This window comes from Urocampus carinirostris, chromosome 14 (assembly GCF_059441175.1).
Source record: "Urocampus carinirostris isolate Australia breed hairy pipefish chromosome 14, RoL_Ucar_1.0, whole genome shotgun sequence".
NCBI classification, from domain to species: Eukaryota; Metazoa; Chordata; class Actinopteri; order Syngnathiformes; family Syngnathidae; genus Urocampus; species Urocampus carinirostris.
This window is the reverse complement of record NC_142362.1, coordinates 39,167,121-39,179,364: the sequence shown is the minus strand read 5'-3', so window position 1 is coordinate 39,179,364 and position 12,244 is coordinate 39,167,121. Positions and strand designations below refer to the sequence as shown.

Here is a 12,244-nt window from a genome sequence, read left to right as displayed (position 1 = left end):
GTATTTATTAACTTTATATATATATATATATATGTATATGTATATATATATGTATATGTATATATATATATGTATATATATATATATATATATAAAGTTAACAAATACACACATTTTCTATTGTTTCTCTGTCTCTCTCTCTCTCCCTCAGTCTTTTTTATCTCTCTTTTGCACTCTTGTGCACTCTCTTCTTGCTTACTCTCTCTCTCTTTTGTTCCCTATGTTCTTTCTTGTTCTCACTCTCACATGCTCAAATTTGAGAACGAAACTTAACTAGAAAGGAAGGGGAAAAGGAAAAAGGGGGGAAAGGGAAAATAATACAAAAGTAAGAAAAATAAGTAAAAACTGAAGTAAAAAAGAAAAGAAAAATGGGTAAAAAGAAAAAAGAAAGACAAGAAGAAAAAATACAGGTTTTTGAGGGGACCTGTAGCAGTCAGATGGCCAACATTGATTTCAACTCCTTCTAGGTGAGCATCATCTTATGTAAAATGTATCCATAAATATAATGTATGTATTTTTTGCTTATTTTTTTAAACCAATACAGTTATACTTAGTCCCTGATGGTCTAGTGGCTAGGATTCGGCACTCTCCCTACTGTTGCCTGGGTTCAATTCCCGGTCAGGGAATTTGTCAAAAATTGTATGTGTTTTCTTGCAGCACAGCGGGGCAGTGGTTAGCGCTTGTGCGGCACAGTTCATGTCATGGTAACCTGTCATGGGTTCAAATCCAGCTACAGATTTCCTGTGCAGAGTTTGTATGTTCTCCCCATGCTTGCGTGGGTTTCCTCCGGGCACTCTGGTTTCCTCCCACGTTCCAAAAACATGCATTTCAGGTGAATTTCCCGGTCCAAATTGTCCATAGGTGTGAATGAGCAAATGAGTTGTCCGTCCCTGTGTGCCCTGCGATTGGCTGGCAACCAGTTCGGGTGTCCCTTGCCCACTGCCCGGAGATGGCTGGGATGGGCTCCAGCACCCCCGCGACCCTAATGAGGATAAGCGGTACGGCTAATGAGATGAGATGAGATGAGACTGTTATACTTATTGAAATATTTTTACCACTAGGAGGTGCCTAATAATACCCACTCTCCTTTCTAAATTTCATATTAAGCCAGAGGCCTTAACACAACATCCCGTGGGCCGCAATCCACCCCCGTGCCATGAATGTGATACCCCTGCTTTATAGTGGATTTGCTTGTGTAACCTCGGAAGGGAAAAAAGGAACGAGCTCATGGCAGGGGCTTTAGAACAGGTTAAAATTTCTTATGTTAGGTTTATCTTGCTCCCCTGTTGCGAGTTCAAAATCTATTGATGTCCTCTCTCCTTATTTTAAAAGTTGACTAAACTTCAAATGTAACAATTATCGAATCTTACATCCCGGAATCAAAATCATAATTATTTAATTGTGAGCCTCCAAAAGATCCACAGCCCTGCAGCTAATACACTTGTATGACATTAAGTCAATAGTCCAGCCTGTAAGTGAGTGCTTTTCTACAATGTGGCCTCTGAGCTAAAATGAGTTTGACAACTCAGGACTACAGAATAGAACAGGGGCAGGCAACTTTTTGGAGTCGGAGAACACATTAGGTCAAGAAATTCTGGGATTTTGGAGACTTATCCAATTAAAAAAAAATTCAACATTGACATGTTTCTTTTTATCCACTTCTAAATAGATAAATGGAATCAAAATGGTTTTAAAATACTCGCAATTAAGGATTATTAGAGATAATAATTTGTCAGGTTCCTGTTTTTAGCACCAAATTTGATGTTTAGTTTTGTAGTATTATTGTAGTTGTATTCCCACCCACTCAGTAATTATATACATATATATATATATATATATATATATACATACAGTATATATATCAGATTGCTATGATCCATCATGGCAGCGCGCAAGGTTGCTGCGGCTAGTTGCTGCGGCTAGTTGCTCTCCAGCTAATTTTCTATTTATTACCGTTCTCTTGTCTTTTTTGGTTTCTTTTCTGGACACATGTAAAATATATGGTTGGTCACCATTTTTTGTGGTGTGTCTTGGGCAAGTACAGCCTGGTGGCACCCATTCCTCTCTAGCACAACATGTGTATACTTGTATATATCATATCTGAAGTTTAATTAAGAAGCAGTGAAATATATATTTTAGTGCAAATATCACAACATTATAACTACAATGATATTTTGTTTGTTTGTTTGTTTGTACATGATTCAATTGTTTGTTTGTTTGTACATGATTCAAATTGAATCTTTTCTTCCGGCGCCGTCACGAATGGCAGCCACTCCAGCAGCTCCCGTGTTATTTTCGATTGTTCTCGATTGTTCTCAGCTCAGGGATGCTGCTGGAAATGTGAATTTCCCTTCGGGGATGAACAAAGTATCTATCTATCTATCTATCTATCTATCTATCTATCTATATTTTTCGGTTTGGCTTGACTTTTTTCTGAAACAGCTGTGCGAGAAATATTTATACTTTTATATACTGTTAAAGTTTGCATTGCAATGTTTCAATAAAACATTTTTACTGTCTAAAATGTATGTGCTGTTTTATTGTAATCAAAAGCTGACTCGAGGTGTAGTTAAGTCATGTTTATTTATATAGCCCTTAATCACGAGTCTTTTCTTACAAACAACAGACTACTATTAAACCATCCCCTGATCTAAAACTTCCAAAAGGGCAAGGAAAAACTCAAAACTTCCGACTGAGTAAATTAAGAAACCTTGAGAAGGGACCGGAGGTTGTAGATCGAATCATGAGCCTGCTGATTTCTTCTTGGCTCTTGGGATCACTCGTAGTACAGCATAGGGGGGAATTATTTCTGAAATTTATGAGGAGAAAATTCCAATCACAATTTCGTATAATACCAATAGAACCTCAAAATCACATCTTAAACCGACAGGCAGCCACTGCAGGTAAAACAAACCGACAGGGAGCCACTGCATGTAAAACAAAAATGGGGTAATGTGAGCAAACTTTCTCGTCTTAGTAATTTAATGCTCATATATCCAATCAATAAGTATCGGACTGGTATTGATAGTACCCTGTATTTACTTGGATTGGATTGATACTAAAACAACGATCGCCTACCCCTAACATAATCTCATCACTGTAAAATTTGTGATCAGAATTTTACTTCATATTTTGAATATTACTTTAAATTTAATTTCTGTTAACTGCACCTTAACACATTTTGTGAGCGGTCCTTGTGTATGCAACTGTGCAAAAAAGGTGCAGTCCATTGAGTACATACACAGAATCCTCATTTTCATCCAGAGAACACAATAACTCACAGTTTAACTGTCTATAAAGTTTTAAAAGGCCAAAGAACATTTTTTTTAGAAATGGTGGCGCAATCACATTTTAAAAATGATTCTTTTATATGCACGTGCTTTGAACACTGACCTCATAAAATATAACAATGGTTAATTTTTTTCTACACAATTTCCCTTCCTACAACTATGTCACAGCTGCCAGAAGGTCATATAAAGCAGTGGGCCGGACCTCTGGGTTACCTTCACCTTATTGGATAAGCATTGTATGAAGAATGAATTCAGTCCAGTCAAATCTTTGAATTCCAGCTGTTGAGTGCACGCATCAAGCTGTCTTTCTCTCATAACTCTCCTCTACAGTCGCCATATCCAGCATGTTGATATCCATGGAAAAGACAGCAGAATTTGCCGCCTGCCTTCCTGAGGCCACAGTGTGCTCCGGTACCGATTGCCTGGCTCCAACTTCGGACTTTAATGCAACACTGAGTCTGGTGTTGAGCACTGTGCTAACCATTATGCTGGCGATGGTCATGTTTTCCATGGGCTGCACCGTAGATGCCAAAAAACTTTGGGGACATTTGAAGAGACCCTGGGGCATCATTATTGGTTTTCTCTGTCAGTTTGGAATCATGCCTTTTACCGCCTTTGCCCTATCACTTGCCTTCAATGTGTTACCTGTTCAGGCCATTGTCATCATTATCATGGGTTGCTGTCCTGGAGGCTCAGGGTCAAATATCATCTGCTATTGGTTGGATGGAGATATGGACCTGAGGTAAGAAGCTGTCTTGTTTTGAGTTCATGCTATATTACGACCTGAGAATAACAGAGCTCCAACCAGAGGTAAGATCAGGCCTAAAGAATACAGCCAGACCCGGGCCCGCAGGTGTTAAATCCCGACCCAGCCAGAGCCCAAACAATTAACTTGATTTGATGGGCTGAGCCCGACGCAAACCCGACATTTAAAAAAAAATGTTGTGTGGACTTGGGAGGAAGAGGGGTGATTTTGGCTGAATTTTGGGACGGGCAGGCTTGAGATCTTATCTTTACATCTAACACTGAGATCATTTGGAGAAAATAAATTATAAGGTACTAGTGCTTACTGTCCACAGAGTCATAAATGAACGATAATAATACAAGCTTATAACACACTATGTGTTCCAAAGTGGTTGACCCTATTTTAAATGCCCATATCTCGAAAACTACTTGATGGACCTTATAGGTGCGGTGCCTGAGTTAAGTAGTGCATTATAGTACCCCCAAAAAGAAAATTTTTTTGGAGCGCGTCTAAGAAATGCACGTACTTGATGCAAGAGCTGCGATCACAGCTTCAAACCAGGAAATGATGGCAGAGAGTGGAGGTAAGATGGGGCCTAAATATTCAGTCCGAGCTGGGCCTGCGGCCATTAAAGCCTGACTTATCCACCCGTTGTTTTTTGTTTCTTTTCCTTTTTGTCTCGCGTTAGAGGATCTGCAAAATGGATTCTTACGCGCCGCCAAGAGCTCCGCGGACTGCCGCTGAGTGCCTCATCAAACGTGCCGGCTAGCGTGCCGCCTAGCACGGCAACGCAGGCTGCTTGCTCTAGGCGAGAGGGGGATTGAATCCAACCTCCACCTTGCGACACATAGAAACAGAAAACAAAGAAGAATGAAGGGTGGATAGTTTTGAAGAAAGCATCAGCGAGAGAGAACCCCGGCCTGTCTTAAGACCTTACCTCTAGCAGAGAGTGACACATTTTCAAATTTTGGACAGCATCTTTTATTAAACAAAATACACTTTATTTTGAAGGTCAAACGTTTTATTGGCCAGGTACAAAGAAAAGTATAAATATTTGTTGGTCCAATGAAAGATTTTCTTTGAAGTTTTCGCTTATAACCTTTCCTCAAGTCCTCAACGACTGCAGCTTGTCAAGTTTAAATGGCAAATTATTTACTCTGAATCATTTTAATCAAAACTATGATTCAGTGCAGCTAAATTGATGACTAATATCTGTTGATCATAACAAAGTGGTGTTGGGTTGTAATCAGGGTTGGGTAGGGTTACTTTAACTGGATTACTTTCAATTACTTTTGGATTACTCCAATACCAAATATGCTAATAAAAGACAAAATAAAATAAATATGAATAAAATTATGACTCACAACAAGTGGTAAGCTTTCTCTTCTGGCTTTGATCTCTTTGATTTCCGGCAAAACTAACATAAAATGTGACAGAAACAAAATGAAAATAAATCCAAACAGCTTGCCAACATCATTTTTGCTGTTCCATGCATTCCGTTACTCCCCAAGCCTGCACAAAATTTAGTAATTTTATTCATATTTAGGTTATTTATTCTTTTATTAGCATATCTGTTATTGGAGTAATCCAAAAGTAATTGAAAGTAATCCAGTTAAAGTAACCCTACCCAACCCTGGTTGTAATTTAGTTGTTCAACATAACTACATACTCTTATTTTAATACACTTGAGCCTCCACAAACTCTGCCACTATGCCGCAAGTGACACTAGCGGAGCCAAAGAGGAGCGAGTGTGGTGCTAGGAATCGGATAGACAGAACCATTTCAAGGCAGTGGAGTATTTTCAACGCTGCTTTGTTCACATTTTTGTTTTGTTTTACTTTTTTTTTAAATATATTATCTAGCGTTTTTCATCATCTGTAGATTGGTGGGAAGCCGACTCCCTTAGTTCACTCCCAAGAGCCATAGAAATGTTTCGTTCGCAATCGACGCGAGTCGGCGTGCCCTCTTTTGCCTTTTCTTCCGGCAAATTAGGAAATACTATTTTCGTAATCGCTATCTAACTATAAGGTAGTCGTTATTTTGGTGACATGAGCCGAAAAGATGTAAAGTAAACAACTCAGAAACTGCCAGTAAAAAGAGCGTCGGCTGTGCAGGGACACGTTTGCGTTCTGCAGCCAAAGTAACTCACTGATTTTGACCGTCATTAACGGTAATGGCGTTGTAACGGCAGAAAAAGCAGTGAGTTAGATTACCACGAGATATGGCCAGAAAACTAGTAAAGCTTCTTTAGATAAATTCACGGACCTAAAGAAAATGTGAAAAAAGTTGTGATTGAGGAAGATCGTAAGAAGATGCAAGGTTGGCAAAGCTATCAAAAGCACCTTTCGCATATACAGTGGCTTGCGAGAGTATTTGGCCTCCTTGAACTTTGTGACCTTTTGCCACATTTCAGACTTCAAACATCAAAATCAAAAACTGTAATTTCTTGTGAAGCATCAACAATAAGTGAGACACAATAATGAAGTGGAACACACCATATTATATATATTATATTCTATATATATTTTAAACTTTTTTAACAAACAAAAAATGAAAAGGCGGGTGTGCAAAACTATTCAGCCCCTTTACTTTCAGTGCAGAAAACTCTGTCCAGAAGTTCAGTGAGGATCTCTGAATAATTCAATGTTGAACGATGATAAATGGAATCCACCTGTGTGTAATCAAGTCTCTGCATATATGCACCTGCACTGTGATAGTCTCAGACGTCTGTTTAAAGCGCAGAGAGCACTCTTGCACTCTTTGCACTACTGTAAAATACTATACATAGCCATAATTATTTAGTATATTATTAGTACTCAATACTCCAACTCAATACAACATTTTATTTATATCTGTACATTCAAGAAAACTGTGCGGGTCAGATATATCGACATTTCGTTCTGTATACACGTGTACTAGAATGACAATAAAGTAGATCTGAATCTGAATGAAGAACGAGAAACACACCAGGCAGGTCGAAGATACTGTGGTGGAGAAGATTAAAGCTGGATTTGGATTCAAAAAGATTACCCAAGCTTTAAACATCCCAATGAGCACTGTGCAAGCAATAATATTGAAATGGAAGGAGTATCAGACCACTGCAAATCTAACAAGATTGAGCCCTCCCCCTGAACTTTTAGCTCCTACAAGGAGAAAACTGATCAGCGATGCAGCCTATAAGCCCATGATCTCTCTGGATGAACTGCAGAGGTCTACAGCTGAGGTGGGAGAATTTTTCCATAGAACAACAATCAGTCGTATACTGCACAGATCTGGCCTTTATGGAAGAGTGACAATAAGGAAGCCATTTCTTAACGATATCCATAAAAATTGTCGTTTAAAGTTTGCCACAAGCCACCTGGAGACACGCCAAACATGTGGAAGAAGGTGCTCTGGTCAGATGAGACCAAAATCGAACTTTTTGGCAACAATGCAAGACGTTATGTTTGGCATAAAAGCAGCAAAGCTCATCACCCTCAACACACCATCCCCACAGTCAAACATGGTGGTGGCAGCATCATGGTTTGGGCCTGCTTTTCTTCAGCAGGGACACAGAAGATGGTTAAAATTGATGGGAAGATGGATGACGGCGCCCTCTATGGCTGCGGCTGGATCTGCTCCCGACAGTTTCTCACATTCTAGTCAAAAACCCCAATCTTCGACTCAGTTTATGAGGGCGAACAAAGACAACTCTAACTGCAGATTAATATACGATCGCAGTTTTTTGCTGGATATGCGAACATCCAGAAATCCAGCGCAAATTTCGACGATCACTCTGGAGTGTTTACTTAGCCTCGGAGTGCTACGTCAACAGAACACAGCGGCCTACAAAGCAGCGAGTAAAAGTGGCAAGCGGAAGCGCTGTGACCGGGGAAGGAAACGAGGTTGTCGGGCCGGGCTAACGGCTCGGATGAAGGCTAAACCCTTCAAAACGCCTCTACCATCCATTTTCCTATCCAACGTCCGCTCCCTGGACAACAAACTGGACCATTTACAAGTGGAATTCTCATCGAACCGCGAGTTGACGAACTGTTGTGCTTTAATTCTGACGGAGACATGGCTAAACTCATCTATCCCGAATGACGCTGTTAGCATTGTGGGGCTAACTGCTTTCCGCGCTGATAGAAGCGGCAAGCTCACCGGCAAAAGCAAGGGTGGCGGTCTATGCATTTATACAAACAACAACTGGTGTAGAAATGCGAAGATAATCTCGAATCACTGCTCACGAGACATTGAACTTTTGACGGTGATCTGCAGACCCTTCTACCTACCGAGGGAGTTTAGCGCGACCATCATTACTGCCGTGTACGTGCCCCCCAGCGCTAATACGAAGGAGGCAATGGACGTTCTCTACCGAACTGTGAGTGAACTGCAGCATGCTTACACCGAGTGCATTTTTATTGCGGCGGGGGACTTTAACCAGGCCAATATGAAAACAGTTCTCCTGCATTTCCATCAGCATGTAAATTTTGCTACAAGAGGTAGGAACACATTAGACCAGGCCTACACAAACATCAAAGGTGCATATAAAGCAGCCCCCCGCCCCCACCTTGGCTCATCAGATCACCTTTCTGTTATGCTAATTCCAGCATACAAGCCCCTGCTGACCAGAGAAAAACCTACAGTGAAGCAGGTGAGGGTGTGGTCTGAGGGGGCAATGGAGGCACTACAGGACTGCTTTGATTGCACTGATTGGGACATGTTTAAATCGGCTGCCACTTACAACAACAAAATAAATATAGATGAGTACGCCATTTCTGTGTCAGCCTATATCAGTAAATGCGCAGAAGACGTCAGCAATACCAAAACTATATGCACCCGTGCCAATCAGAAGCCCTGGATGACTGCTGAGATACGCAAACAACTAAAAGTACGGAACCTTGTCTTTAAATCTGGTGACAAGGAGGCACTGAGATCAGCGAGGGCTAACCTGAACCGTGCTATCAGACTAGCAAAACGAACGTACAGTCAAAAAATCCAGGAACGTTTCCTCAATAAAACCAACACCAGGGATATGTGGAAAGGCATTCAGGCCATTACCAAATACAAGCCAACCACCGCCCCAGTGCAGGACACTAGCATGGACTTTCTGAATGACCTCAACAAATTCTTTGGAAGGTTCGAGGCACAAAACGGCACCACTGCAGCGAAAGCGGTTCCAAATCAGGACGAAAGAGCACTCCACCTGGACTCATCTGACGTGAGGAAGACCCTGAGAAGGGTCAACACAAGGAAGGCTCCAGGCCCGGACAACATTCCGGGGCGGGTACTTAGGGAGTGCGCCGATCAGCTGGCTTGTGTACTAACAGACATTTTCAACACCTCGCTAGACCAAGCCATAGTACCATCATGCTTCAAATTTGCCAACATCATCCCAGTGCCAAAGAAACTCCAGATCTTATCATTCAACGATTACCGGCCCGTTGCACTGACTCCTATCATAATGAAGTGCTTTGAGAGACTGGTTAAAGAGCACATCACCTCCAGTCTCCCTTCCTCATTCGACCCCTTTCAGTTTGCCTACAGGACAAACCGCTCCACCAGGGATGCCATCTCCTCTGCGCTTCACCTGAGCCTGACACATCTAGAGGAGAAGAACACCCATGTGCGGATGCTGTTCCTGGACTTCAGTTCAGCATTCAACACCATCATCCCACAACATCTGGTAGACAAAATGAGACTCCTGGGTTTCAACACCCCCCTGCGGAACTGGCTGCTGGACTTCCTCTGTGACAGACCCCAATCAGTGCGGATAGGTCAGAACAGTTCAGATGTCATCTACCTCAGCACGGGCTCCCCCCAAGGCTGCGTCCTAAGCCCCTTGCTGTTCACCTTGATGACACACGACTGCGTCCCTAGGTCCGCCATAAACCACATCGTGAAGTATGCTGACGACACAACAGTGGTGGGCCTCATCAGGGATGACAACGACCTGGCCTACAGAGAGGAGGTGGAGCAGTTGGTGGGCTGGTGCAGGGACAACAGCCTGGTCCTGAATGTTGACAAAACTAAAGAGATCATTGTCGACTTTAGGAAAAACCAGCCCAACCATGCCCCACTTTGCATCAACAACAAGGCTGTGGAGGTTGTCAGCAGTATCAGGTTCCTAGGGGTGCACATTACAAACAAACTCACCTGGTCCGTGAACACTGCATCACTGGTTAAGAGGGCACAGCAGCGCCTGTACTTCCTGCGGAGGATGAGGAGAGCCCACCTGCCCCCACCCTCCCTCATCACATTCTACAGGGGCACCATAGAGAGTATCCTGACCAGCTGTATCTCTGTGTGGTGTGGAGGCTGCAGCGCTACCGACTGGCGTAGTGTGAGGAGGGTAACGAGGACAGCAGAGAAAATAATCGGGACTACACTTCCCTCCATTCAGGACATTGGCCAGAAGCGCTGCCTATCCCATGCTAAGAACATTACCGGGGACCCCTCTCACCCCCATCATGGACTGTTCACTCTGCTAGCCTCTGGGAAGAGGTACTCCAGTGTGCGGTGCAGGACCACCAGGCTCCGCAATAGTCTAGTCCCCCTGGCCATTAGACTGTTAAATGGTCAATCTAACATATAGTTAACTTAAATCTAAACGGCTGCTAATCTGACTTTTTGCACTACTGGCAGTTTTTTTATAGCTTGCCACTCCTTGCACATTGCTCTCTGCACTATTGTAATTACAGCGTTATTGTTACAGTGTTAATGTTACTGTGTACCTGACTTGTTAACCTGACTGCCCATTTTGCACATCTGGTTAGCTACTCTTCTTGCACTATCGGCACTATGGTAAAATACTATACGTAGCCAAAATACAATACAACTTTATTTATATCTGTACATTCAAGGAAACTGTGGGGGTCAGATGCATCGACATTTCGTTCTGTATACACGTGTACTAGAATGACAATAAAGTAGATCTGAATCTGAATCTGAATCTGAAATGGAGCCAAATACAGGACCATTCTGGAAGAAAACCTGATGGATTTCACAAAAGACCCGAGACTGGGACAAGGATTTGTCTTCCAACAAGACAATGATCCAAATCATAAAGCAAAAGCTACAATGGAATGGTTCACCAAAATCATATCAAGGTGTTAGAATGGCCCAGTCAAAGTCCAGACCTCAAACCAGTTGAGAATCTGTGGAAAGAATTGAAAACAGCTGTTCACAAATGCTTTCCATCCAAGCTCACTGAGCTCGAGCTGTTTTGCAAGGAGGAATGGGCAAAAATATCAGTTTCTCGATGTACAAAACTGATAGAGACATACCCCAAGCGCCTTGCAGCCGTATTCGCAGCAAAAGGTGGCGTTACAAAGTATTAACTCAATGGGGCTGAATAATTTTGCACACCCACCTTTTTGTTTTTTATTTGTTAAAAAAGGTTCAAAATATCCAATAAAGTGTGTTCCACTTCATGATTGCGTCCCACTTAGTGTTGATTTGTCACAAGAAATTAGTCTTATTTCTTTATGTTTAAAGTCTGAAATGCGGCAAAAGGTCAGAAAGTTCAAGGGGGCCAAATAGTTTTGCAAGCCACTGTAGGGCTTTAAATTGTTTGATACACTTATGTTTTCACACACCAAGCACTGGGTCTAATAGCAAAGAAGGTAATAGGTGATTGATATCTAAAGGTCCAGACGAGGAAGTAGCAAAACCTTTAAAGCTCCGTCTAAACTGATACCAAATCTTTTGTATTGAGCACCACTTTGTTGCGTGTGTACAATGAAGGCTTTACGAGCTAAGACATGAATATTTAGGCAGAAACAGTTGAACCCCTACAAAACAAGAGTTCAAATTGGCACCACAAAGAGTCATTAGCATTCCACAAAAAACGTGTTTTTTTATGTAAGCTGCCCAATAATCTTTTTTTTATTTGGTAGGGCTAACCCACGAGTCAGTTTACAGCTGGGATCTCAAACTCAAATGAGTTGGGGGCCACTGAAGCTATGAACTGGGTGAGGTTGAGCCAAATGAGGTTTTTCACAAAAACAGCACTGATAAAAACATTCCGCTGTTCTTTAAGGGGCAGTGTTTTATATTTGTCCACTAGAGTTCACTGTGTTATGTAGTTCAACCAAAAATTAGTCCAAGGAAGACTTCAAACTACACAGACTGATAGTGAGCAAAAAGCGCCTTATTCTTTCAATTTTTACCCAACCTTTCTCAAAAAAAAAAATGAAGGGATTTTTTTTTTCATGAATAAAAAGAGGAA

General features: G+C 41.8%; 2 protein-coding genes across 2 annotated transcripts in view; both read left to right on the top strand.

Moving 5' to 3' along the window:
- The window catches only part of LOC148353402 (ileal sodium/bile acid cotransporter-like), a 37,553-nt gene that overhangs the window by 12,758 nt on the left and 12,551 nt on the right, over positions 1-12,244 (top strand). The window contains exon 2 of the mRNA XM_088353069.1: positions 3,621-4,032. Within this exon, the coding sequence (XP_088209195.1) occupies positions 3,635-4,032 (398 nt within the window). The 5' untranslated portion in view covers positions 3,621-3,634. The remainder of the gene's footprint in view (positions 1-3,620; positions 4,033-12,244) is intronic.
- On the top strand, positions 7,619-11,918 carry LOC148353403 (uncharacterized). Its single transcript, XM_088353476.1, has 3 exons — positions 7,619-8,516; positions 8,625-9,640; positions 11,913-11,918. Exons 1-3 carry the CDS (start codon positions 7,619-7,621, stop codon positions 11,916-11,918), a joined length of 1,920 nt encoding a protein of 639 aa, XP_088209602.1.

Excerpts from the sequence above, each read along its gene's own strand:
- LOC148353403 (XM_088353476.1), top strand. The coding sequence starts at position 7,619 with ATGACGGCGCCCTCTATGGCTGCGGCTGGATCTGCTCCCGACAGTTTC. Across the intron at positions 8,517-8,624 it reads TGTAAATTTTGCTACAAGAG|CATACAAGCCCCTGCTGACC; the intron begins GTAGGAACACAT and ends TGCTAATTCCAG.